Below are 27,644 nucleotides of genomic sequence, written 5' to 3'. Positions count from 1 at the left end.
TGCGTGGCTCTGGGTGTGATGCCGGGTCTCCGTGGCATCAGAACTGCTCTAACTCCGCTGGCAAGGTTTAGATTGCAATCAGAGTTCTGAGGCTGGTGATACTAATTTAACTAACTACCTCTCTTTGGCAGAGTCGAAAATGTGAATAACTTCTCCCTGGCCAGATGAGAATCATTCACCTTCTTCTCTAAGGGTGGTTTAAACTTAAGGTGTACAAATTGACAGACAAGTTACAAAACTAACAAAGGTTTCAGATCTGAAATTTAAGCATTCCAATACTTCTGACCTGTCTTTCTGACCAAGGCCGGCACAAACTTAGAAATTAGCTATCTTCTTGTCGAGAACGCAGAACTCCCTGAAATTGCTGTGCACTCAGGTTGTGTTTGGCTGTAGGCCCTACCCGTTGGAGGCGGAGCCAGAGTGCTGATAGGTTCTCCTCACTTAACGGTTATTTAGCTATTCATTGTTTCCAACTCTGATTGGTGGTGCATCATTTTAGGAGCGCCTTCCCCCACAATCACTGCCTTCTTCTTTTTAGTTCGTTTTAAAACAAAGGAAAAGAAGCATTATTCTAACATAAAATCGGTTTTACTTTCAAAACTAAGGAAAGAACAACTAGGACATTCAGGTGTGCTTCATAAGAGAGAGTTTAACCCTTGTTACCTGATACACAACACATGTTAAAGGACACAGGTTTGCCTTTAATATCTGGATATGGCTGGTTATGAATACATTCAAACAGGGTCGTTACCCAATGTATGAAGAAACAAAAGAAAGATAAAGAAAAGAAAACCACATTCAGGCTACATACTTGTCAATGGTCTAAACTCACTCCAATGAAATGGTTGCCTCACTCTGTTTTCAAAGTTATACACTGCGTATCTCTAGCACTTAATCATAGAAAAAGATACAGATTTTAGGTAATACACATAACAATAAGACTAATGAGACAAGTAGTATTGCTTACAGATTATGTAAATGTTGATAATCAAGCAGACAACGCAACAAGTTTTCTTGGGCTCTTTTCTTCATAAGCAAATGTCCTTATGGTGGCGGTGTGTTGTGTCTCATTCTCACCCCTTGGGGGTGCTGTGGCTCCATATCTAAATTGTCAATCAAATCTAAAAGGGCTAACTTTGTTATAGATTCTCATAACAACCTCATTTTGGGGGTCTCCAGACTTCTTGAAATGAACCCTGTTGAATGGGGGCAATTCGGAGTCAATGCACACTTTAGAAATTTGATTTCCTCTAATTCAAAAGTTTAGTTAACAGTCTTGGTAAAACTCTGCAGCTGGATTCCGGGCATGGATTTATGGCTGCCTGGTGGACGTTTTGGGGCAGAAGGTTGATAACCTCCCATGGTGTCCATGCTTGGTCCCAGGGTAACTTCCTTTTAAACTGTAAAACCTGTTAGACAACTTAATCCTGTTTATGGCTCTTAGCACAGACCTTGTGGAGCCAAAGCTTTTAGTTTGGGTAATGTGGAGAGTTAATTCATATTTTACCAACATTTCAGAAATTTGTTCCATTTTTTTAATGAAATGTTTGAATGGAAACCTGGCTATAGTTATATGTTGCAAGGGGTTACCGTCCGAGATCTTTTCCACAAGACAAACTCTCTTCTCACTTTTATAACAAAATAATAAGACCTTGACATCCCATTCCATAGACATTAATTAGCTTTGTGCTTTGAACAATTTGCTTTGATTTCTTTAAAATGTGACAGTGTGACTATGAAGAAAAACTAAAAATCAATTTTAAAGCACAAAACATATAAAATTGAGTCAGTTCAACCTCATGTTGTAGCAATATAGCACAAAATAGCACTTTTTTGCTGGTTATTGCAGCTTTGACTTTTTCAAAGACTATCTGATCTGAATATTAGTAGATAATATATAGTTACACCACTAGATGGCGTTCTAAGATAAGATTATGTGCTGTTGCATTATGGCTAGCCTCTGTTATGACCCAGTCTAGGGTCAGACTGTAACAGAAAGTGTGGACTCTCTCCTCAGACCTGCTGCCAGACCAAACACTGGAGCTTGTTATGTGTGATGTCAGAGAGAACATGTTCTAGTCAAACACAGTCAGTGTGAGGAGAAGGTAGTCATAAATACAGACCCTCCTGTTCTCCTTCCTTTATCACTTTCTTTATTTACTTTATTTCAGCATATATTGGTTTATAAAAAACAACCACATACATTAAAGTAAGAGTGTGAAGCACTTCATAAAAGCATCATTCTGGCTCAGAAAGACGCGTATATATTAATATTAACACATATTACAGAACAACAGAATAATCTCAGCCAGTACTCTGTATCGTGACTGTATCTCATCTAGTAGCACTATTGCTTTTCTTAAGTAAAGTCTGTATTTGTTGACTGTTATTGGCTGTTATTCAACAAAATGAATATGTTGAATCCAACAATATGGATTCAGAGTATAGAAATGAACTCTATGACACTGATCACACAGCTGTGTTCATCATCATTCAGATGAGGTGCTGGAGACAGTTGATGAGCTTCTTTTAGAACCTTAACTGGAGCTACCTAGAATGGGTTTGAGACCTGAAACAGAGACAGGTGAATAATTATAATTGCCCCTACTTTACATACAGCTCCACATAATGGAATTAAGTGCTATAACCTGTATGTCAAAAAAAAAAATATACAGAATGACCCTTAATTCCACATTCAGACTTTTACCAAGACACCTTTTAGCTTCTCAGCTTATAAAAAGAAACATTCTAAAATAATGATTATAAAACAGATAATTCCAGTCCTAAAATCTGATTGACTGAGCCGCATTCAAAGCTGTTGTAAAATTCACAATATACACACTCCTATGAGCACCTAACAGCATCTGAATTGTGTATAACTGCGCTATGGCACGAAAAATCCTTGTGCTGTTAATGGAATAATCTTTGACTCACTAAGAAATCTTTGTTTCTCACATGGTTCACCGAGTGTACTGATGAATAAGAACCTATTTTTTGGCTGGCAACTTATGTTCTTAACTAGTACTAGGCTGGTCAGCTAGCTAACAGGCTAAAACATAGCAAACAGCCTAAACAACTCCATCATTAATATCACATGCTTGAATTAAAGTACCTACGGTATGATTAACTGTGGCAATATAAAAGTTTAAAAATGTCACTTGAATGTCTTACACACTTCAAATGTCCGTGTTTCAGTCAGAAGTCGCATCAAACCCAGGCTGAATCCCAAACGGCTCTGTACTCCCTAAATAGTGTGGTAGCTGTGAAAGCTTAGAAGCCTCTACAGCCAAATAGTGCATCATTTATCGAGTGTGGATGCGGCTGAATCCCAAATGACTATTTCTTAGCTATATTTTGCTCTGTTGGGCTGCAGCATCCAGTATTTGAATTCCTACGCAGTGCACTATGTACAGAATAGCCATTTGAGATTCAGCCCTAGTGTGAGAAGAGGGTGCTGCTGGATTAGTGCTAAATAAGACTCATGGTATTAATTTGGTGACCAAAAAGTGCTTATAAAGCCATAGTTTTTGTATTAAACAGGGCTGGGTTATACTATGCCTATTATTATATGCCAAAAAGTAAAAAAAATCATTAAATGACTGCAATATACAGCGATGGGCCACTGAACATTCTTCTCCTCATTGAGCAGTCTATGTTTGCTTGGCAATGATACCATACTCTAATGGAACTACATTTCTTGGTGTAATACTTATGTTGATTATTATTAATAATAACTTAAATGATTTTCTGAAAAAAATGTTATATTTTGTCAGATTTTATGGTGGCTGCCATTTTACAAAAGCAATAAGCCACTTGAGGCTATGTGGTACTGCGATTTTAACACCCTTCCCATGATAAAATCGTAGTAGCACATGGCCTCTCACGGCTTATTGCTTTAATAATATCTATTTTACAGAATAAATGTTGTGTTATTGAGAAATCTTTCTCAGTAGCTCAATATCGTCACCTATATATATACATCTATACATCTTCACTTACCAGACTTTATCATCTGCTTCTTCATTAAAATGAAAACTCCAGCACAGCTGACAAGCAGGAGAACAATGACCACACCAACAATGATACCAACTGACCCTCCATCTGAAACACCTGTGTGTTACATCAGTTGACACTTTCTTCAGCTACTTTAGCTTCATTAAAATGATAAAGAAAATAAACAATAAACATGCACAGCTTTTTCCTTCAGCATTAGACAGTCCCACCTGGCTTAAATGATATCACCATCTTCTTCTCCAGGCTGCTGTGCTGAATGATGCAGGTGTAGTTGTGTTTGTTCAGCTCCTCAGGTGAGACAGTCAGAATGCTCCTCTTCTGGAAGGTTCCATCCTGGTTGGGTAGCGTCTCTCTGAGCTCCACGTCTTCATGCAGATCCTCTCCATACTTCTGCCAGGAGATGTTCACTGCTTTGATGTAGAAACCTGTAGCATGACACACCACTGGAGAAGAAGAGTCCTTCTGGAACAGAGACACCTCAGGAGAGACTGGAGAGAGAGAGAGAGAGAGAGAGAGACAGAGAGACAGAGAGAGAGAGAGAAACTAGTACTTGGTAGAACCTCTTTTTGTTGCGATAACAGTAATATAATTATGTTCGGTTAAGTTTCTACAAAGTTCCTCCTGGTCTTTTTGCTCCAGGCTATTCAGGTTGGTTAAATGACGCTTGTGGACTGCAATTTTTAAAGAGTGCCACAGATTCTCAACTGGACTGAGATCTGGACTTTGACTTGCCCACTATAGAACATTCATCTTTTAGCTGTTTAACCACACCTGTGTTGCTCTGCCTTGTGCTTGACATCACTGTCCTGCTGAAAGCTGAAGTTTCTCTCAAGCTTTAGTTGTTTAGGAGACTGAAGCAAGTTTTCTGTATTTTGCTCTATCCGTCTGAACTTCCATTTGAACACGATGCCCAGTTCACGCTGAGGAAAAGCACAATATCACACTACCATCCCCATACTTCACTGTTGGGATGGTGTTTGTTGAAAAATGAACAGGGTTATGTTGGCACCACACATAGCTTTTTTAATTATGGCCAAAAAGCTCAATCACCCTCATCCCACATTTTAGTTTTCGTTCTGTGGCTTTCTGGTAAACTCCAGATGCGCTTTGATGTGTTTTTTCTTTAGTAATGCTTTCTTTCTAGCCATTCTCCCTTAGAGGCCAGTTGTATGCAGAGCTCTTGATATGGTTGGTGCGCCTTCACTCCAGTTTCAGCCACTGAACTCTGTGGCTTCCTTACAGAGTCCACTTCCTGCTCTGTTGCTGGGCTTTGAGGGACGGCCTTGTCTAGGCAGGGCCTGGGTGATATAATGCAGCTTCCATTTGCTCACAATTGATAGAAAAGTGCTTACTGGAATATCTAAATATGTAAAGATTATTTTGTATTCTTTTATACCTTGTTCACATCTGTAATTTCAGAAATGATTTACATTTGAAGTCAGAAATATCTCAATTTAAAATGAGCATTATGTAACACAGCTTGATGCGTTCGGTAGCTTCTTGTGCGTTATTTGGACAGATAACTGTTACTGTCTAAACTAGTTATGAGAACAGCTGTGTCAGTTATTAACCACACAGAATCCAAAGACAAACATTTCTTATAGTTATATATATAGGGTTTCAGGCATGGTCCTTCTCCCAAACCTTCAAATTTCTGCATAATTAAAAGGCTACCATGTAAACAAAGTCATTCAGAGCGGTTTGGTGTGAAACGCTCCATTCTAAAGAAACTTGCTAAGTCTAGGAACCAGACGTCCACCTCTAAAAGCTCCCTCACAGAAAGTTATGACATGACATAGTCATGAATACACTGTCTTATACACTCTGAGACATTGTTTTACAGTAGTTTTGTGATAAAGTTGTGGTCTAAAATGTATTTTAATACATTTATTTGACTCTAGTCATGGTGGGGGATGCATGAAGGGTGTTCTAAGGCAAAACAGTCCCCAAAGAAAACTTATCTTTTCAGACTGACCACTGTTCTACCATTATCAACATTACATAAAAGACATATGTAGGTTCACTGGTGTTTTTTGTAGTAAATAAAACGTCTATATCTGTGTTGTAGTCATGGTGACCCCTGGTTCCTATCAACACCACTGTAAAGAAATCTGAGTCTGTCAATTTCTCTGAAAATGAACCATTTCACATCAAACCACTCTGAATGATTTTGTTTACATCTCATCCACTTAATTATACAGAAATTTTGAAAAATCAGTGGAATTCCCCTTTAAGTTAGTTTCATAGCTCCATATATTGTTATTCTGAATGTTATCATGTGATTTTGAAATGTAATGCTAATACAGTTGCTAAAGCAGTTTTTTTTTTTTTAGTATTTTGTTACTTTCGTAATACAGTATATAAACATATGATTGCTCAGTTTCTGAGAGAAAAAAAACAGTAGTATATGTAACATTTCAACTTTACTTTACAGAGTAAAGTAAAGTTTACATACAGTAACAGATCATTACCTTTCCTCTCCAGAGTGGATCTCCCATAATTCACGTACTTCTCTAACCACTGAACACAGGTGTTCTCCAGGTAGGCCTTATGGAACATGGCATCCTGTGTCTTCTCCCACTTGTATTCGGTAATAACAGCTTTAGCATTAGCTGCTCACACACACACACACACACACACAGACGCAGGTACATCATACACAATCATACACAATACAGAATACCCAACCTTGAAAGCACAGATTGACTTCAATTCAGTTTTATATATATATATATATATATATATATATATGTAAAATAAATATTTTATTGTTTTCATTGTGAAACTCCTAAATATATAACTTGGGTATCATCACTTCAATATCGTTGTATTTCTAAAACAGTATACTTCTAACCAATGAGGTTTCCCCTATATAGCGCTCCACATATAAAAGACAGATGCAAGTACCATGAACATAATAACTTATTAAGCAATTGAAACACGATTATTGTTCATGTGCTGTACACTCTAATCACCTGTTTTGAAAATAAGTTTTGATGTGTGACCATCATGTGACATCCCATTCCAAAACCATGGTCATTAATACGGAGCTGCCCCCTTTGTGGCTTTATAGCCTCAAGGCTTGTGTGTAGCTGCTCAGTCCTGGAAGCCCATTTCTTGAAGCTCCCCGCACCCGGTTCTTGTGCTAATGTTGTTTCCAGAGGCAGTTTGGAACTCCATAGTGAGTGACATTACAAAGAATAGGCCTTTTTTAATCGCTACACCCTTCAGCACTCAGAGGGCCCACTCTGTGAGTTTGCATGGTCTACCGCTGTTGTTGCTCCTAGATGCTTCCATTTCACAATAATAGGGCAGATCTACAGATCAAGCAGGGCAGAAATTTCACAAACTGACTTGTGGCAAAAGTAACTAAAAGGTCAAGATCAAGGTGCTTGTGAGAGGTCAGCCAGGTTTAATTTAAACCCCTGAAGTGACCGGTTTAGCTGAATCTGTGTTTAATTTACTGCAATTGAACTCCTGCTAAGCTAATGACACAGCATTGACCCCCTGTTTTTTAACTATAGTCTGCCTTCGTTTGTTGATAACTGGTTGGTGGATTGGCCTACATGTTTTAACCCCTGCCTTTGGTTATAATTCAAGGTTTGCTACTTGAATTTCCAACAATAAAATTTGCTCACAATTGCATTGTATCTCACTTGACTCAGTACATTTGATCTAAATGCATCCAGTGAAATTACCTTTTAATATCTGGCCTCTTTATTACAGCAGAGTGAATGATTGTGATCAAACTAGCAAGAATTCTGAGATTTTTTATGTATTGATGGTTCAAATATATATAAGAAGTGTTAATAACAAATCTAATGCATTTTTGTTAGTTAATAAGAAGGTGCACTAAGTGTTTTTGGTGATCGGGTCACCTTCAGATTTCACTTTTGCATGAAAAGCCATTTTTGTTATCAGTTTACCAAGAGACTTCATGCAGTCCAGGTTAAAGAAAGTGTCCAGACCAAGCTGGTCCACTCATATCGTAACAGGGAAAAGTAAACAAAAGTAAAACAGAAGCGAGTAATGTGTTTATGTGATTGTAACACAGTAAAAGTGCAATCAGATCTCATCTGGTCACTCTGGAAACACTTTTTATTGTAAACTAAATTCAGCCAAAGTGTATACAGATACGATCCAAACACATGTTAATGCAAGTGTAAACAGGCTCTAAGTTTTATTGACAATTAAATGACAGGCAATATTGTTAACTTAGCTCATTTTAGACAAAAACTGGAAATGCTGCTGAATGAAGATCTGTTCGGGAGCTGAAAGAGCAGCTCTTATTGGTATAAATGTTGATCACTGAAATCAACATTAATGCACTGCGCATGTCAGTCAAAGCAGGTCAAACTGAAGGGTTTAAATGAGGTGTTTGATTTTGTTGTGAAAATCTGAAATTTGCTCACATCTGTGAGCTGTTCTAGTTTTGTGTGTATAGTTTTGAGAAAATCATCTATCATTCCAGAAAATATGTCCCAGCAGTTGATATATATGGTGAATCTTATGTTCTTCTATACTTACTGTTTGGTGTTATTACACTGCTGGTGTTCAGTGTTTAAAGCACTGCGTGTGTTCATACTCACCTCCAGTGTGACTGAAGCGCTACATTAGAATATTCACATTAACTCTGAAGGTCTCCTGATGACGCTGCAGAGTCTGGGTGTATCGGTTCCAGTAATCTGGATCATCAGCATCAATATTCTTCATCCAGTCTGTCTTTGGAATCATCTTCCTGATGTTACTGTCATAGTACACAATCTGCTCTCCATCCACCAGACCCACACCAGTGAACTCTGGGAAGTTTATTCCTGGTGTAACTGCTGTGTAGAAGTACTGCAGAGAGTGGGAGACTGAAACAGATGAAAAATCACCACTGAAATAGATGAACTGACTCTCTTTGAAACTGTAGGCAGTCTATAGATTAGTCTGTACTGTTTTATTGGATTTTATTTCCATTATTGTGGATATTTGCTTGAACTAGCCCTGCTCAATGATTAGTGTGCTATTTTAAGCGAAAAGGCCTTAATTGATAATGCAGCTTGACACTTCAAATTGGCTGTGACTGGATGATATGGAGACCCGCTGGTGATATCCTGCATGTGGCCATGACTTAATTATTTAATTATATGCCTTACTATGTCATGGCCACGCATTATTTTAATTTATATGGGATGTCACCAGCAGGGATCCATAGGATGAGGATTATGCAGCATAAATCTTTTAGATGGAAAAGTATCTAAGACACTTACATGATGAATGCAGCTGATGACGGTCCAGTAAAACTATGCTTACTTAGTCTTGTTTCAAGTATTCTCAAGCACACACACACACTACACACACACACACACACACACAGACACACACATTTTAGTTATTCAGTGTAAGAAAGTCAGACATATAGCATATGCAACAGCATCTCACACTTATTTCAGGTTCTGCAGATGGTTGTTCTGTGGGTCCGGCTGAAGGGGCACTAGCATTCTCCTCCTGAATCCTCCTCACGATGGCTGCAGAAGACCTGTTGCTGACCAATGCTTTGCCCAGCTCCTCAAGAAAGAGCCATCTCCTCTAGAGCTTTCCTGTGTTCCAGTCTGGGAACTCCATCCACATGACAAAAGCATTGCTTGCTGAGACGTCCAAGATGTTGAAAAATATCCCAAGTGACTAGCATAGGGTTCTCTTTTTGCAGCTGTAGCCAGTCACCAGCTTGTTCATGTTGTCCACCCCCCCTTTTGTGGCATTATAATCCGTGATGATTTCTGTTTTTTGATGCTCCTGGCCACACAGTCTCCCATTCCCTATGCAGCGTACTCATGAGTACCACATTTTTTGGCATGTAGGACGCAAAGGATGTGTCAGCTGTGAACATGAACTTGGAAGAGTTGACGGGCCTGTTCTTTGTAGTCAACAGCTAAGGTGGGAGCCAACGTGAAAGTTTTCCAAGGACATTGTGGCAAGGAAAAGTTCTCTGCCAGTTTTATCAGGGATTCTGTGGATTTCCCTTTCGATCTGAAAACTCCTGCAAGGATAAGAAGTCTAAAGTAAGTAAGTAAAGTTTATTTATATAGCGCTTTTTACAACAGGTGTTGTCACAAAGCAGCTTTACAAGGAAATGAGCATTACAAAAAGAAGTCCGGGTCCGAGCCCCCATGAGCAAGCCAGTGGCGACAGTGGCAAGGAAAAACTCCCTAAGAGAAACAGGAAGAAACCTTGAGAGGAACCAGGACTCAGAAGGGGAACCCATCCTCCTCTGGTCGACACCGGATAGTAAACATTGTTAGTATAAAGTATTATAGTACAAAAAAACAGGGTAAAACGTGAAGGAAACAATTAATTTGAATAGTTCAGTTCATGCAGCAGAAGCAGCAGCATCAGTGGGGTCAGGTTGTGAGGGTGAGGTTTGCACGGTGAGCAGTGGCACCCGATCAAGGCAGCAGAGGCAGCAGCATCAGCAGCAGGATGGGCAGCTGTTCAACTCGGCAAAGGAAAGAGAGGAAAAACACAGTCAATGGGTGATTGATTAATTTGAATTAGTTTGAATGATTGATTGGTTCAAGTGAATAATTTTGAATAGTTCATGCAGCAACAGCAGTAGTATCAGTGGGGTCAGGTTGTGAGGGTGAGGTTTGCACGGCGTTGTACAGCAGGAGGCTCAATGTTGGTAACCCGGTCCAGAGGGCTGGCGAGCAGTGGCACCCGATCGAGGCAGAAAAGGCAGCAGCATCAGAACGCACAGGATGGGCAGCTGTTCAACTCGGCGAAGAAAAGAAAGGAAAACACACAGAGAGGAAAACACACAGAGTTAGTTCTGTAATGGGTGACCGATCACAAATTACAGTGTTAGCAGAGACTCTGGCAGGTATAGAACTAACAGGGAAAACTAATTACCAAAGGCTTGAATATACAAGTAGGTTTTTAGCCTAGACTTAAAGACTGAGGCTGTGTCTGAGTCCCGAACATTAACAGGAAGACTATTCCAAAGCTGGGGGGCTTTGTATGAGAAAGCTCTCCCCCCTGACGTAACTTTATTAATTCTGGGTACTAATAGTAAGCCAGCACCTTGTGATCTAAGTAGGCGGGATGGTTCATAGTGAGAGAGAAGTTCACTCAGGTACAGCGGGGCGAGTCCGTTTAGTGCTTTATAAGTCAGCAAGAGAATTTTATAATCAATCCGAAATTTTACTGGCAACCAGTGTAAGGCTGATAAAACTGGGCTGATATGGTCAAACTTTCTGGTTCTAGTAAGAACTCTGGCTGCAGCGTTCTGGACTAGCTGAAGCTTGTTAATGCTTTTGCTGGGACATCCAGCCAGCAGGGCATTACAGTAATCTAGCCTTGAAGTAATAAATGCATGAACTAACTTTTCTGCATCCTGTAGAGATAATGCATTTCTCAATTTAGCAATATTGCGAAGATGCAGGAAGGCTGTTCTAGTAATATTAGTTATATGTGTGTCGAAGGACAGATCAGGGTCTATAATGACACCAAGGTTTTTTACATATGAGCTTGATGCAACTGAGAAATTGTTAAGTTTAAGTGTTAAATTAGACAGTTTGTTTCTAGCTGCTTTTGGACCAAGAAGCAGAACCTCTGTTTTATCTGAGTTTAGAAGGAGAAAGTTACTCGACATCCAGTCCTTTATGTCTTGTATACAGTCTTCAATCTTGCTAAGTTTAATTCTATCATCTGGGTCGCTTGCTAAATATAACTGAGTGTCATCGGCATAGCAGTGGAAGTTTATGCCGTGTCTACTGATAATGGTGCCCAGTGGTAGCATATATAAAGTGAATAATACAGGTCCTAAAACAGAGCCTTGTGGAACACCATATTTTACTTTTGTGAGAACAGATGATTCACCGTTTATATTAACAAACTGATAGCGATCAGTGAGGTAGGACCGGAACCAGGAAAGAGCTGTTCCTGTTACCCCTACAAGGTTTTCTAGTCTGTCTAGTAAGATAGTGTGGTCTATTGTGTCAAATGCCGCACTAAGATCGAGGAGGACTAACAAGGACACATGATCTTGGTCAGAAAATAATAATAGATCATTTACAATTTTTACTAGTGCTGTTTCTGTACTATGATGTGGCCTAAAACCAGATTGGAATTTTTCATGTATTTGATTCCTATGTAAAAAGGAGCTTAACTGTTTTGCTACAACTTTTTCCAAGATCTTAGATATAAAGGGAGATTCGAGATGGGTCTATAATTTGAAAGTTCGCATGGATCGAGGTTCGCTTTCTTAATCAGCAGTCTAATTACTGCTAGTTTAAGAGATTTTGGGATGTACCCAAGGCTAAGAGAAGAGTTTATTATTGACAGAATAGGCTTGGTTATTTCTGGCAGAATTTCCTTGAGTAAACCTGTAGGAATCGGATCTAGCATACAGGTAGATGATTTCGCGGAAGAGACTATTTTAAATAGTTCATTTTCTTGGAGTAAGGTAAACGATTCCAGCCTCTCTGCAGGAATTATAATATTTTCAAGGTTGAGGCTGGCATTATGGGGAAGCAGGTTTCTAGAGTTTAATTGCGTATTCTGAATTTTCTGCCTAATTTTTTCAATTTTATCACTAAAGAAATTCATAAAATCATTGCTGCTATAGGCTGATGGCATCTGGGGTTCACTAACTGTTTTGTTCTCTGTTAGTTTAGAGATTGTGCTGAAAAGTAATCTAGGATTATTCTTATTGTTTTCTATGAGAGAGGAGAGATAAGCTGAGCGTGCTGTAGCAAGTGCTTGTCTATAGTCTGTAAGGCTCTCCTTCCAGGCGGACTGGAACACTTCTAGCTTAGTCAGGCGCCATTTACGCTCAAGTTGTCTGGCGTTCTGTTTTAAAGCCCGAGTGTTGTCATTATACCAGGGGGCGAGTTTTTTCTGCCTTACTATTTTACTTTTTAATGGGGCCACACTATCTAGAGTAGATCGAAAACTATTCTCTAAGAGCTTGGTCATAGCATCTAGCTCAGTAGGATTAGATGGACAGATGAGAGCGGCTGATAATTTAGGAAGGTTTCTAATAAAGCCACCAGCTGTGGAGGGAGTTATTGTCCGCTTGACACAATAACATGGTGATGAACGCACATTACCACTAAAGTGAATTTCGTAAGAGATTAAGTAATGGTCAGAGACTGCTGTGCTCTGGGGGAGAATGGCTAAGTTATCTATGTTTACACCAAAAGTCAGTATTAAGTCTAGAGTGTGGTTGTGGTAGTGTGTGGGCCCCTTTATGATTTGGGTGAAACCTATGGAGTCTATGATAGATATAAATGCCTTGCTTAGTGCATCTTGGGGATTGTCTAAATGGATATTAAAATCTCCGACAACTATTATTTTATTTGAAAGCGTTATTAGACTTGATAGAAACTCAGAGAATTCCTGTAAGAACTGAGAATACGGCCCTGGTGGCCTGTAGACTGTAATTAGTGTAAAGGAATTTTTATGTGTTCCTTGATCACTTATATTAAGAAAAAGAACTTCAAAAGAAGAGAATGTATAGCCTACTTTCTGCCTCACGCCTAAAGCTTTAGTATGGATGGTTGCTATACCTCCACCTCGGCCGCTTAAACGAGGGCTATGTGCATAGCTGTAGCCTGGGGGTGTGGCTTCGTTTAGACTAAAGTAGTCATCGGGTCTAATCCACGTTTCTGTGAGGCACAGAGCATCAAAGCTGTGATCGGTAATAATTTCATTAACAACGACAGCTTTAGGAGTAAGGGATCTTATATTAAGCAGTCCTAGTTTTAGACCAAAGGTGCTGTCACTGCAAACTGGTATAACTGGTCTGATATTAATCAAGTTACTGAAGCAAACTTTTCGAGGCTTTTTGATGCTTTGTTTTATTCGGGGAACAGACACAGTCTCTATTGGGAGTAACCTATGAGCATTTATATTTATAGAATGAGTATTTGTTACCCTATTTACAGTATAAAAGCTAGCAATCGCATAATCTTCAGCAGTAGCACTATCATAATGAGCTGTAGCGTTTCTATCTTTGCCACTACTTACGTGGCCATCGCTCTGGAGTCAGCGGATGGCCCTCTCGTGCATAAAGTATGCACATAAATGGGTTTGGTTCGTCTCCTTCCACCCCTCTCCAAAAACATGTCTTCTCTCTAAATTAGTACCATCCAGAATGATTTTCTGGATGTTATCTGGGATGAAAATTTCAAAAGAAGACTTGATGTCCTTCACATGAGTAACTGCCATCCGTGTTGGCTCTGGCTGCATCTTTATCACATTGGCAGTCCTGCACGGTGGTTCTTTCTTTGGGCAAGAAGATCATTCAATTTCACCATTTCTTCACATCCATATTTCTCCACTTGCTGGCAGCTGACGAGCTGGTCGTGTGGCTGGCTGCTAAGGAGATGGTCCTGTGGCTGGCTGCTGCCGAGCTGGTCATGTGGCTGGCTGCTGCCGAGCTGGTCATGCGGCTGGCTGCTGCCGAGCTGGTTTCTGGCTGCTGTTTCTGGCTGCTGCCCTGCTGGTCATGTAGCTGGCTGCTGCCGTGCTGGTCCTGTGGCTGGCTGCTGCCAAGCTGGTCGTGTAGCTGGCTGCTGCCGTGCTGGTCCTGTGGCTGGCTGCTGCCAAGCTGGTCGTGTGGCTGGCTGCTGCCGAGCTTGTCATGTGGTTGGCTGCTGCCGAGCTGGTCATGTGGCTGGTTGCTGATGAGTGGGTCCTGTGGCTGGCTGCCGAGGGGGCCCTGAAGCTGGCTGCTGACGAGCTTGTTTTTGGAGCTGGCTCAATGTCAATTTCATTCTCTTCTTCAAACTCACTGTCAGACTCAGGACTCAGAATTAAATCAGAAATGTGATCTCCAAATTCTTCCTCTACATTATCTTCCCAAGCTTCTCTCTCTTTGAAAATCATCTCTAAACCCTCTGAGCAGAGATCCTTTTTGTCATCTTGATCGACTGTGATTCAGAGCCACACAAGCAGAGCAATTTATTTGTTTTGGTGCTTGAAATGTAAAAATGTTGCAACAAGTTGTGCATGAATAGTAACAGCAGAAAACACACACACACACACACACACACACACACACACACACACACACACACTGGCCATGTAGGAAGAGGACAGAGTGGTGGAACAGACCCGAACACCACATGTGTAATATAACTGTGTAGGGGTGTACAGTGTGAGGTCATTGAAAATGTGTTATTTTATATGTTCTTCATAGAAAATGAGCAAAAGCAAAGGAATCTGGGGTTGAAATAATAATAAATCGCATTATTATCGCATTATATGTTAGGCCTATAAATCGACATATAAATCACATTATATGTTAGGTAAACATTGAAAATGAGCCCCACAGACCCGAACACCACACAAGGTATAGTATAGTATAGTATAGTATAGTATAATATAGTTTAGTATAGTATAGTGCAGTACAATATAGCAGAGTATAGTCTAGTTTAGTCCAATATGATGCAGTAGAGTATAACTAAAAGCTGTAAATGTAGTATAAAAGTGTAGTATATTACAGTATAGTAAAGTACAGTATAGTATGGTGTAGTACAGTATAATATAGCATAACATAGAATGATATAGTGTATTAAAGTATAGTATAATATCCGTATGATGCAGTATAGTATAGCATAGTAAAGCATAGTATTATGCAATATAATATAGTAGAATATATTGTAGGGTAGAACAGTATAGCACAATACAGTTTAGTAAAGTACAGTACAGTATTGTGCAGTATAGGTGTAGTGCAGTATAGTATAGTATAGCAAAATGTTTTAAATGTATGGTATATTGTGGTACAGTGTAGTAAATTACAGTAAAGTACAGCACTGTATGTTATAGTGGGGTTTTATGTTGCATGGTATAGTATAGTGTATTACAATGCAGTATCTTACAGTACAGTAAAGGTGTATAGTACAGTATAGGGCAGTACAGGTATTTTTTTTTAACTATTTGAAGTGTATACTGACAGTTATTATAAATAAATAGTGTTTATTTCAAGTTAAAAGTTTCAGTGAAAATTGAATGAAAAACTGCCAACATTTGTGGATAAAGAGCTGTTTAGAAGCTGAAAGAGTAGCTCTTTTTGATTGATCTGACTTACTGAAAAGAGCCAGAGTACATTTTACATGTTAGTCAAGCAACCCATTCCTGTCAAAGTAGATGCTTCTTCACCACATTACATAAGAAAATTTACCAGACTCTCTTATGATAAGAAGTGTGGCTAGATGGACAATAACATGTTTTTAAGTGAGGTATTTGATTTTGTTGTAGGAATAAGAAGCCCAGGTCTGTGGGTAGTTTTGGTTTTCTGTTTATAGTTTTGAGAAAATCATGTATAATTTCAGAAATTGTGTCTCAGCAGTCAGAAAAAAAGTGTTTTTTACATACTTACTGTTTAGTGTCAGTAGCACAACCAACTTTGGACACCAGAGGTCATCATCCCCTGATTTCTGAGTCTATCACTCATTATTCACACGTTTCCCCTTTCACTGATTTCCTCCCTTACAAATACTTCTCTCCCTTGCGCAGCATTGCCAGTTTTCTCCTTGCAATCCTGAGCCTTGTTTTTGTACTTTTGAACAGTTTGCCAGCTTTTTTGACCTTTTTGGTTGTTTTTTGGGCTTTTTCTATCTTGGATTGTGTTTTTGGACTTTGTGCATGTTTATGTCTTGGATTACCTGGTATATGACCCCTGCCTGTTCTTGGATTCAGTTTTTTTGGATAATTGAACTTTGTATTAAACCTGCAAATGGATTCTTCCAATGTGCCTCCACTTCCTACATTATATTTAGCTGTTACTGTATTTCTGGAGTTCAGTGTTTAAAGCTCTGACTCATCTTCAGTGTGACTGAACCACTTCATTATTGTGGATATTTGCTTGAAGATCAGTACTGCACACGTTTTCTTAAGCTAACAGGCTTTAAAGGGGAATTCCACCAATTTTTCAAAATCTCTGCATAATTCAATATTTAAGATGTAAAAAAAAAAAAGTCATCCAGAGTGGTTTGGTGTGAAATGCTCCATTCTAGAGAAACTAACAGAGTCAGAATTGTTCACAGTGGTGGTGATCGGAACCAGACATCCACCTCTAAAAGCTCCCTTACAGGAAGTTACTACATGATTGCTCAATGTCGGAGACATTATTTTATGATTATTTTTAGAAGATTTTGGCCTAAAATATATATTTTAAATCCATTCATAGTGAAGAAACATGCAGGGCATAATATTTATTTATTTATTTGTGTAGTTACTAGGTAAATTGTAAAGTGTTGCCGTGATTTAATTATTTATTATTTTTCTTTTGGGGGCTTTATCTTTCCTTCATTCCTTTATGTTCTTAATATAATTTAGTATAACTTCTTCTTCTGCTGCTGAGCACTGAATGTTTGTAAAGTTTGTCGGTCATTCAGTGAAGGTGACCATCCACAGGTCCAGACTTATTACAACTATTTAAGCATTGAATATGTGTGTTTAATAATACAGGGTGATTCAAAAAGATTCATCCAATTTCAAAATGCCATATTTTTACAACCATGAGGCGCCTAGGAACCAATCACATACCAATTGAAAGAGGGGGTCATAGAGTTTCTGACTGTCCGTATGGCAGTGAACCTCCAACAGCTCAGAGCATTCGTTGTTGGTACCAACAGTTCCAAGAAAAAGGTCACCAGCATCACCAGCATCACCAAATCTCGTGCCGTGTGACTTTTTTTTTGTTGGGGGTACGTTAAGGATTCTGTTTGTGCCACCACTCCCAACAACACTGGATGATCTCCCAAATTGCAATGAAAGAGCCGCGAGTACAGTGACATCGCGTTGATGTAGTCCGTACAGCTGGAGCAGGTCATATTGAGCACTTGTAAAATTATACAATAAACTATGCTCACTTAAACCATTTACAATGTATTGCATTGTTTTGTAATGATTTACAAGTGAAATAAATCATTTTGAAATCAGATTAATCTTTTTGAATCACCTTGTATAAAAAAATCTGTTTCTGATCCACTCGTACCAGCGCAACACACAAAGACACCACCACCACCACGTCAATGTCACTGCAGTGCTGGGAATGATCCACCACCCAGATAATACCTGCTCTATGGTGGTCCTGACTATTAAAGAACAGGGTGAAATGGGGCTAACAAAGTATACAGAGAAACAGATGATATAGTGTGTAATTGTAGAATTAAAAAGTGCACCTATTTGGTAAGAGGAGCTGATATATATATATATATATATATATATATATATATATATATATATATATATATATATATATACACACACACACATGCATAGATGTATTATAAAATATTCATTACATAGGGCTCAACATAATGGAATTATGTGATATAAAATGTGTAATGTATGTACATTATTATGGCCAACTTACTAAAGTCTAAGGTATAAAAAGGAGGCCAAACACAATGTAGTAAAGATGTGTATGTAACATTTATTAAAGACTATTAATCAAGAAGGAATATCTAAACTTTTAGTTCGGGCAGTAATGTGTCCAAATCCAGCATGCTCAATTTCAGTGTGTGATTCAAGGATCCATACAAAAGGCATCTCCTTTTCTCTGTTTACTTCATATCGATCACCTGGAGAGACAGAAGAGACAAAGAACATGGTTGATTATTATTTTTTTTTTCAAACTTCAAGTATGAAGAATGATGTTACCCTGCCTCGAATGTGCCTAATGTCTAAACTAAAAGGCTATAAATTTAAACTCTATAATCTTCTGGTTCTGGTCCTTCATACACTCTATAAACACAAGAGGATTATGATTGTTACATACAGTGACAGGAGCAACAGAAGAACCCACATAAATGGATCAGGACCACAGCTTCTTTGTCAATTGTAGAGTAGGCCTGCTATTGTCGCTTAAACTTCTTAGAAAAATAACACACTATTCAATTTCTTCAGGGCCTACCTGCGGAAGAACAGCACCCACCCCAGAATTACTGGCATCTACTGCAGACCAAAAGGTTTATGGAAATCTGGGGCAATCAGCGGACTGTCAAAGGAGCAACAACTGTGGTAAAGTTCTTGCAAAATCCCCAATAATACACAACCATACTTAAAAATCGACGCAGGGAAATTACAGATAGTCTCGAGCTTAGCATCCACAGGCCTCACTTGTCTATACCCAATTATTATTCCCAGATAAGTCACTGTAATCTTTCCAAATTCACTTTTAGCAAAGTTAATAGTTCAATTAGCTGCTTGCAGTCATGTAAAAAGTTCTTTAATTTGCTCAATGTGCTCTTGTTATGTACAGTCATACATGACCACATCATCCAGGTAAGCTTCACACCCGTGCAGTCCCAACAACACCTACCAATGGTATTTGCAAACATAATTACAAATGTAATGTAGTGATTAAGCCAACAGGTACACAAGGTATAGAAGAATGATATGGCTTAAGCAAGTTAACATGATTAACTTGTACCTTCTTCCGCTGGTGTATTTAACAAATAATTCTGCTCTGGAAGAATCGTTGCAATGATATGTAGACCAGCAAACTTTGCTTGAAAGGCATTGCTTAAAACAAGTAACAAAGCCCACACTTGATCTCCTAGTTCAAAATTGAGCTTTCAGATTAAAAAGATGCTGCATTTTAATCTGAGCCTTTCTTAATTGTTTTGAGCCACTGCGTGAGCTTGATTTAACATATTACAAAACCCACTTATGTAAACCAACACATTCTCCGGAGGACTTCAGTTATCATCTGCAACTGCAGGTGGTCTCAAACTGTACGAGCAATCCAGTTCATTTCAGCTAAAACCAACACTCTCCTGCACTATGTCACGAATAGCAAGTAGTAACCAGGGGAGACCCTCGTCTCAATCAGCTACAAGTTCCGCACAATAAGGTCTCAACAAGGGTTTCAATATCTGATGAAAGCATTCCAGGGCACCCTGACTTTGGGGATGGTATACACTACAGATACGCTTTAAGCTGTCGCAAGGGTTTAGAAAATTGTTTAGACTTAAAATTGGACCGCTCATCAGACTGATCTTTCAGATGTCAGGTGTGGAGTATTTGGGATTCCAAATAAAGGCATGAAGTCAATCTATGCTTTTAAGAAGGGCTTTGTAGATATAGACCATAAAGTAAGCTGCCTGATGACAAGTGGACTGACACATAATGGTCAATAAGTAACAATGCCTTGCATTTGAACGGGGCAGATGGCCCACACAATCCCCCAAAAAAAAACTAACAACTCTGACACCAAAAACAAGCCATAAGTTTCCAACTAAAATGGTCTTAACCTTTAATTTCTGCACAGATCTAAACCAAACTTAGCAGTAGACAACTGCCATGAAATGCTAGTAAGTCCAGCGACTGTCTAGGACACACTGCCTAACAACATAACATATGTCTGGTTTAAAAAAAGCAAAAAACACACAACTATTCAACATATATGCTAACTCACCCCACAAAAACATAGCCTACCAGGCAACTTGCAGACTTAAAATGCTGCAACATTCCCACCTGCTAACACCAACCCCATACATAGTATGTTACAATTTATTATATATATTCACCTAACTGTGTTGCCACTTGACAAGCATGTGCAGCCACTCTCTCGGGGTCCTTACACACACTTTCCTTGGGTTCTGAGAAACTCTGCTTCCTCCATACCTAATGAAAAAACTTATTAAAGCCTACCTAGTCTTCAGAGGCGTACCCAGATCAGGGAGACGTTGAAGGCTACACTTCAGGGTCGTCCACCAGAGAATTATATCTCCACCCGACATTACCTCCAAAACAAGAAAAAAACAACAAAAATAAAAAATAACAAACAAACAAGTGTTCCAATGGAAGGGTTGCACAACAACCCAGTTGGGACATCAACCAGAGTTTAATCTTTTCCAATGTTCCCACAGCATGATTACTCACCTGCAAGCTGATAAAACTTTAAATGCATTTTATTGAATACATGTTGTGTTATTGAGAACTGTGTGTAAGAAATCTGTGTTCTGGCTCAGTATGTACATCTCTCTGCACTTACCAGAGTTCTTCCAAATGATACATCCAGCACAGCCACTGAGGACAAGGAGAAGGACAACCACAACTCCACCACTGATCACACCAACTGACCCTCCATCTGAAACACCTGAGGGTTACATCAGGACATCTTTAATCTGACACATTAATAGAATAAATTTTGAAATTGATATATAATTACTTTCCTTATATATTCTGTGGAAATGTTCTCTTACCTGAAAGAACGCTGTGATCATTGCCTTGTAGCACCATCTTCTTGTCCAGGCTGCTGTGCTGAATGATGCAGGTGTAGTGGTGTTTGTTCAGCTCCTCAGGTGGGACAGTCAGAACGCTCCTTTTCTGGAAGGTTCCATCCTGGTTGGGTAGCGTCTCTCTGAGCTCCACATCCTCATGCAGATCCTCTCCATTCTTCTGCCAGGAGATGTTCACTGCTTTGGGGAAGAAACCTGTAGCGTGACACACCACTGGAGAAGAAGAGTCCTTCTGGAACAGAGACACCTCAGGAGAGACTGGAGAGAGTGAAATTGAAAATTGAAGTGGTTTATAATTAATGGTCTCATTTACATGTTAAACACATTAACGCTACCAGACCTTAACCCTTAACACACTCCTTAACCAGCACAGACCATTCAACAGTTAGTTAGTTGGTAGAGTCACAATATTTAACACAAAGCTTTCACTGTAAAATACTGCATTTATCATTCTATTGTGAAATCAACTCATCTTAAAATAGCTTTTGTACTAACACAGCAAATTACTATGAGATTGGCCTTGAGCTGACTGCCCAGAACAGTTAAAAAAGTCTTAAACATTTTAATAAAACATTTTTTTTTAAATATTATTTCAATTAATTTATTTGATTGTTTAAATGCTGGAACACTAAGGTGTTGACACAAATGTTATTGGTATTTTCAGGTATAAGTGATCTTTATTAAAAAAAGTATGCAAACGATAAGCAAAGCTAAATGTTCTGTAAAATGTGAATTTGCATTTAAAATGCATATTATATTATAGATATTCTGTGCATATACAGTGAAAAATATGGTGAATAAATATGTTCATTGATGCATTTTTATAATTAGCATATTTATAAGCTTGGTACACTTATGTGCAAATTTACAGTAACGTACTGGCTACTGATTTGCTACTGGCCACAGAGTTACCTTTACAGTTGGTTTGTGAAAATATGATAAAATACTGTTTTAATTGCAGCCTTGTACAGCAGATGTGTACAGTTCAGAATATTACAGTGACATTTATGCTGATATCATGGAACAGTCAGTAAGAAACTGTTGGTCATCAGATGTTTTAATATCTGCGGTTCACTCTTTGAGCCTTTTCTCAGAACACTGTGGCTTCCCATTCATACATTCAGTAAAAACGCATTAAATAGGGTAGTATAATTCTTACAGTTACAAATTTGAACCATGTTTCCATTCATTTATTGTATTTCATAAATGCTTATGCTGGGTCATATAGTAGCACATGTAATATTTCAACTTATCTAGTTACTTTGAATGTAACTAATATGTAATATAGCCCACTGTTGCTTTTCTTTTAGAAATATTTATTCCAAAACTCAGCTGCAGTTACAGTAACACATCAGATCACTGTACCTTGCCTCTCCAGAGTGGATCTGCCATATTCCACATACTTCTGTAACCACTCAGTACAATTGTTCTCCAGATAGGTCTTCTGGAACTTGGCTTCACCCACCGTCTCCCACTTGTGTTTGGTAATAACAGCTTTAGCGTTAGCCGCAGTCCAGGTAAGAGTGTCCACATCCAGACTGATGAAGTCTTCTCCGTCATAGCCGTACTGCCAGTATCCTCTTTTATTTCCAGTACCGTCCTGTTCACAGCCGTACATCATCTGAACTGTGTGAACCCCTGCAGAGACACAAGCAGAGTAAACAAAGAAATAAAGTATGACAGTAACAATTCATGTACTGAGTGCTTTTTACATGAGGAGCATTAAATGAAATTTCATATGGTCAAACTGTGAAAAGTACAAAGAGAATCCAGCCAAAGTTTATATGTTTATAAAGTTTAGAAATGATCTGGACACAAAACACCCTCCTCTCTGTACCTTAAACACTCTACAACTATAAAACTCTGCAGAAACATCTCAGAATCAACTCCATTAAAACATCAACACTAGAGTTCTTATAACAGTACAATCATGGCACACCCACCTTAAACACTAATAACTCTAAGCATTCAGATAGGTCCACTATTTTATAAAAAACTATTTTTGCAGTGAATTAAAAAACTCACTACATCAGAAAATCACTACAAAACTGTACTTACTGTATAGGAACAAATAGAAACCAACAACACTGGACTTCATATTAAAGCATCTGCATCATTTGGCCAGATGATCTCTCTTTACATATATGAATAAGCGCTTGCTGTTTATGTGCTGGGCTCATAATGGATTGTGCATTTTGAACAAAAAAGCTCCAGAGGAACCCCTTTTACAGATGGTCAGTAGCTGGGCTGGTCAGAGTATATTTTTAAGGTACATTTTTATATATTCACGGTTTAGATGTTATTGTAGAGCTGGTGTTCAGTGCTATAAGCTCTCAGTGTGTTTATACTCACCTTCAGTCTGATTAAAGCGCTTCATTAGAACACCCACATTGGCTTTGAAGACCTCCTGATTAGCCTGCAGACCCTGTGTCCCAGTGTTCTAGTACTCTGGATCATCATTATCAGTCTTCTTTATCCAGACTGTCTTTGGGATCAACTTCCTGATGTTACTATCATAGTAATCAATCTGCTTTCCATCCAGCAGACCGACAGCAGTGAACTCTGGGAAGTTTATTCCTGGTGTAACTGCAGTGTAGAAGTACTGCAGAGAGTGAGAGACTGAAACAGATAAAAAAAAAAATACTGAAACAGACCAACAGACGCTCTTTGAAACTGCATTTTTCATTGCCAAGTTCGCTTTTTCGAAACTCTTCACACCCCTCTCTGCAGAAACACACAGCTCAGAAGTTCATTTAATACTCAAAATTCTATACAGCCACAAAAGCACTGCAGAAACATCACAATCAACTCACTCCATCAGAACAACACTAGAGTTCTTATAACAGGAAGACTTTATCAAACACAGCACAAACAACCAAACATCGACAGTTGTTAACATTAAGGCAGATCCACTGTTCTATGTGAATCTATGAAGTTATGAAGAGTTATTTGCTCTGTAGTTTTGTTTCACATTGTTATTAGTCTTATCATATTGATCATGTGAACAACGCTGTAAAAAGTGGAACAGGGAGAAAATGAAAGAAGTGTTCTTGAAAGTTAAATGGATGAATAAGCATTTTGTTCATCTAAACTAACTTTTTTTGCTTTGCAGCGTTTCATTGATAATATTTATTTGAGTTAAATAAAAGCAGTTGGAAAATCACTGCTATATATATAGATATCACTACTGCTGAAACAAAACCTCAAATCTCCATTTTTCAGTTTTTCACATAATTTGAAAATGCCTGTTGTCCTTTTGTGTAAATTTCATGAAGAATGGACCAATAGAAATGGCCAAAATATACTTGGAAAAAAGTCTGGTTCCACTGAATTATATTACAAGTAAATGATGTTTTTTTTTCTTCTCCTGGAAAGTTGGAGATATCAGGTTTTGTTATGTGCTGGGCTCATGATGGACCGTTCACTGTGAACAGAATGACTCCAGAAGTGGCCCCATTTTATACATGAGTTGGCCTTCAGCTCAGCTGGTGATCAGCTGTGATTGGCCTGTTTACACACATTCAATCAGCAGTTTGTCTCCATAAACATTATCATTACTTGAGTTTTGATAGTCTGATATTCATGTTTAAGTAAATTGATATGCAGCTTATTTTCATGTTCAGTGTAACAGTGTAGGTGGGTGTTTGCAGTCTGAGCTACAGAAATACTCGGTTCTGTTAAAGACTGAGAAGAGATTTAAAGACCTTTGGAAACTGTGGTCACTGAATGCAATCTGCACTTAACAAGAGAAAACTGTTCATGGTTTGGTCCAAACAGAGTGCTGTTGTATGAACTGTGTGAAAAGTTTTGAAAAAGAGAACTGAAAACGTTTCTTAGCAGTGTTAAAAATATTGTAATTTACAAAATATTGTAAAACTTTTTGTCTAATAGAGTGAAACTCACTACTGAGGAAATTAGCAGGGTTGCCAGATAACTTTAATTCCTCTACTCAGTCCAGCTCAGACACTGACCATCTATAAAAAGGGGTCACTTCTAGAGATAGTTTGTTCACAATGGACAGTGCATTATGAGCAAAGCTCATGTTATTAACACATGTATAAACATGTATAAACAATATGAGGACATCAGGTGTGATGTGGAAGAGAACATGTGGCCCAATAATGTAGATCAGGTAGAGTCACATTTACAGTATCTGTGACCTTTTCTCTGCTAGATGATGTAAAGTGGAGGATTTTTAAGTTTTTATTACTTTGTTTGTTCCTATACAGCATACATATATCATTCTGTTTTTCTGATGTGAGGAGTTTTTTCATTCACTGTAGAAGAGTTTGCCAAATCACCCTAAAAATAGTTCAAGCAGTAGCAAACACTTAAACTGCTTTTATTCAACCCAAATTCTAAATTCTACTCAGTGCTCTTTGTTTGTTTTCTCTACAAGTCCTCACTATATAAATATGAACACAAGTAAGGTTTTTCACCAATGTGCCAACCCAATCAGGGTGTTATAAACACCAGCCTCCATGCAGCCACATTTAGGGAAGCAGTGCAGCATTACATGTTGGTAGGATCAGGTGAACTCTCCAGGTGGATTTCAGAACAAGCAAACAAAGTTGATTTAACAAAAGTCCCCCTCAAAGAACTCAGAGCAAGTTTAATCACAGTGAAACTCTTCCCATTTATGTTGGTGGTATGTAAATTGTTTGAATGTTTGGTGACTTGCTGTTCATTTTACAGCTGCTGATGCGCTCTCATAATGACCACTACCTGTGCTGCTGCCTTTGTCAGAGCAAATGAAGAGACTTCACTCCTCTTCCTCATCTCTGTGATCTGAGCAGAAGTTCAGAGATAACCACACCTGTAATACAGGTGTAATATGTAGTCAGTATTATTCTGTATATCTGTTGAGATGTGTCATCACATCGTAAATACATTTGATATTTTAAGGAGGACTGACTTAAATTTATAAACTGGAGTCTATTTTATCAGCTCCTCTTACCATGTAGGAAGACTTTGTAGTTCTACAATTACAGACTGTTGTCCGTCTGTTTCTCTGCATACTTTGTTACCCTGTTCTTCAATGGTCAGGACCTCCACAGAGCAGGTATTATTTGGGTGGTGGATCAATCTCAGCACTGCAGTGACACTGACGTGGTGATAGTGTGCTAGTGTGCGTTGCACTGATAGTTTCATGTGACATTTTGTTTCCTTTTTGAAAACTAAATGGATGTTATAACTGCAGAAGCTCTTGCAAACCCATTAACACCCATGACTTTGTTATGTGTGACCTTGTTAAAGCTAAAACATCTACAAAATTGTGGTTTGGTAGAGCCACTAGGTGTCGCTCTATGACTGGGTTTTTGAAAGGCCTATAGAGCAAAGTGACCACCTACATGACTTGTACTGGCACCACAATGCTTCATTTTCATGTTAGTGTTTCATGTTTCATGTTTCACTGATATTTCCTTGTTTGGGTGACCAGACATCTTGAACTTGTCAACTTTTTCACTGTTCATGAGTTTGCATGTCTCAAAGTGGTACCTTATAGAATGGAAAATAATAGAATTCACAACCATTGGTCAACTGTGTTTGCACACAGAGGAATTAGACCTCTGCGTTTAACCCATCCGTGCAGTGAAACACCCACATACATGCACACTAGTGAACACACACACTGGAGGGCAGTGAGCACACCTGCCCAGGGTGGTGGGCAGCCCTATCCATGGCTCCCGGGGAGCAGTGGGGTGCCTTGCTTAGGGGCACTTCGGGCGTATGCTGTCGGCTCAGGAGATCCAGCCGACGACCTTCCGGTCACAAACTCTTTCCCTAACCTCCAGCCCACGACTGTCCCCTCAGTCTCATGAGCTCTATTAATATTGTCTCTGTTAATAGTGTGTTTAATGCATAATAAAGCTCTTGATAACAAATATATTTAGAGATATTATAAGATAATTATGGAGCTCTTTGGGTTTGAAAAGAAATATTTGGCCCCTGAACAAAAACTATGGCCCTCTTATTGCCTCACCTAAAAAAATCCTAGAATTGCCACTGCAGTCAGTGGTAGCAGAAATGTAAACAAGTAGGCAATTATAAGTAGACTTCTCTGCACTCAATTCACTGTTTCTTTATTTTATTTACATATTTACATCTTTACATATTTACTTATAAACATTTACATATACAATAATTTCACTGAATCACTGAATGAATAAAAAAGAATAAATATTTTATCTCATCTGTCTGGTTCAGATAAGTGTGATATACAGTTATATGCAAAAGTTTGAACACCCCTGCTCAAATGGCATGTTTTGTTGATTCTCTAAGTTAAAAAGAAGGCAACACACTCTACAGAGAACACACTTAAAATGACATTTTTATACAACTTTTATTACGTGATTGCTGTTTATTTGCTGATTTTATCATAAAACA

General features: G+C 38.6%; 1 protein-coding gene and 1 pseudogene across 1 annotated transcript; both read right to left on the bottom strand.

The window, feature by feature from the left end:
* Nucleotides 1–2,524: 2,524 nt before the first annotated feature.
* Nucleotides 2,525–7,953, bottom strand: LOC118827077 (BOLA class I histocompatibility antigen, alpha chain BL3-6-like). Its single transcript, XM_036598284.1, has 5 exons — nt 7,941–7,953; nt 6,486–6,626; nt 4,224–4,502; nt 4,000–4,110; nt 2,525–2,569 (listed from the first exon to the last, which is right to left on the bottom strand). Exons 1-5 carry the CDS (start codon nt 7,951–7,953, stop codon nt 2,538–2,540), a joined length of 576 nt encoding a protein of 191 aa, XP_036454177.1. The 3' UTR covers nt 2,525–2,537.
* A 6,492-nt stretch (nt 7,954–14,445) lies between these two features.
* Nucleotides 14,446–27,077, bottom strand: LOC118827076 (annotated as a pseudogene).
* Nucleotides 27,078–27,644: the final 567 nt, after the last annotated feature.

This window comes from Colossoma macropomum, unplaced genomic scaffold (assembly GCF_904425465.1).
Source record: "Colossoma macropomum unplaced genomic scaffold, Colossoma_macropomum, whole genome shotgun sequence".
NCBI classification, from domain to species: Eukaryota; Metazoa; Chordata; class Actinopteri; order Characiformes; family Serrasalmidae; genus Colossoma; species Colossoma macropomum.
This window is presented reverse-complemented; position numbering and strand designations above follow the sequence as displayed.

What these genes read in the sequence shown, in the direction of transcription:
- LOC118827077 (XM_036598284.1), bottom strand. An exon ending in ATCCACTCTGGAGAGGAAAG is followed by an intron (nt 4,503 to 6,485) that starts GTAATGATCTGT and finishes CTCTCTCTCCAG; the next exon opens with TCTCTCCTGAGGTGTCTCTG. An exon ending in GGTGATATCATTTAAGCCAG is followed by an intron (nt 4,111 to 4,223) that starts GTGGGACTGTCT and finishes TGTAACACACAG; the next exon opens with GTGTTTCAGATGGAGGGTCA.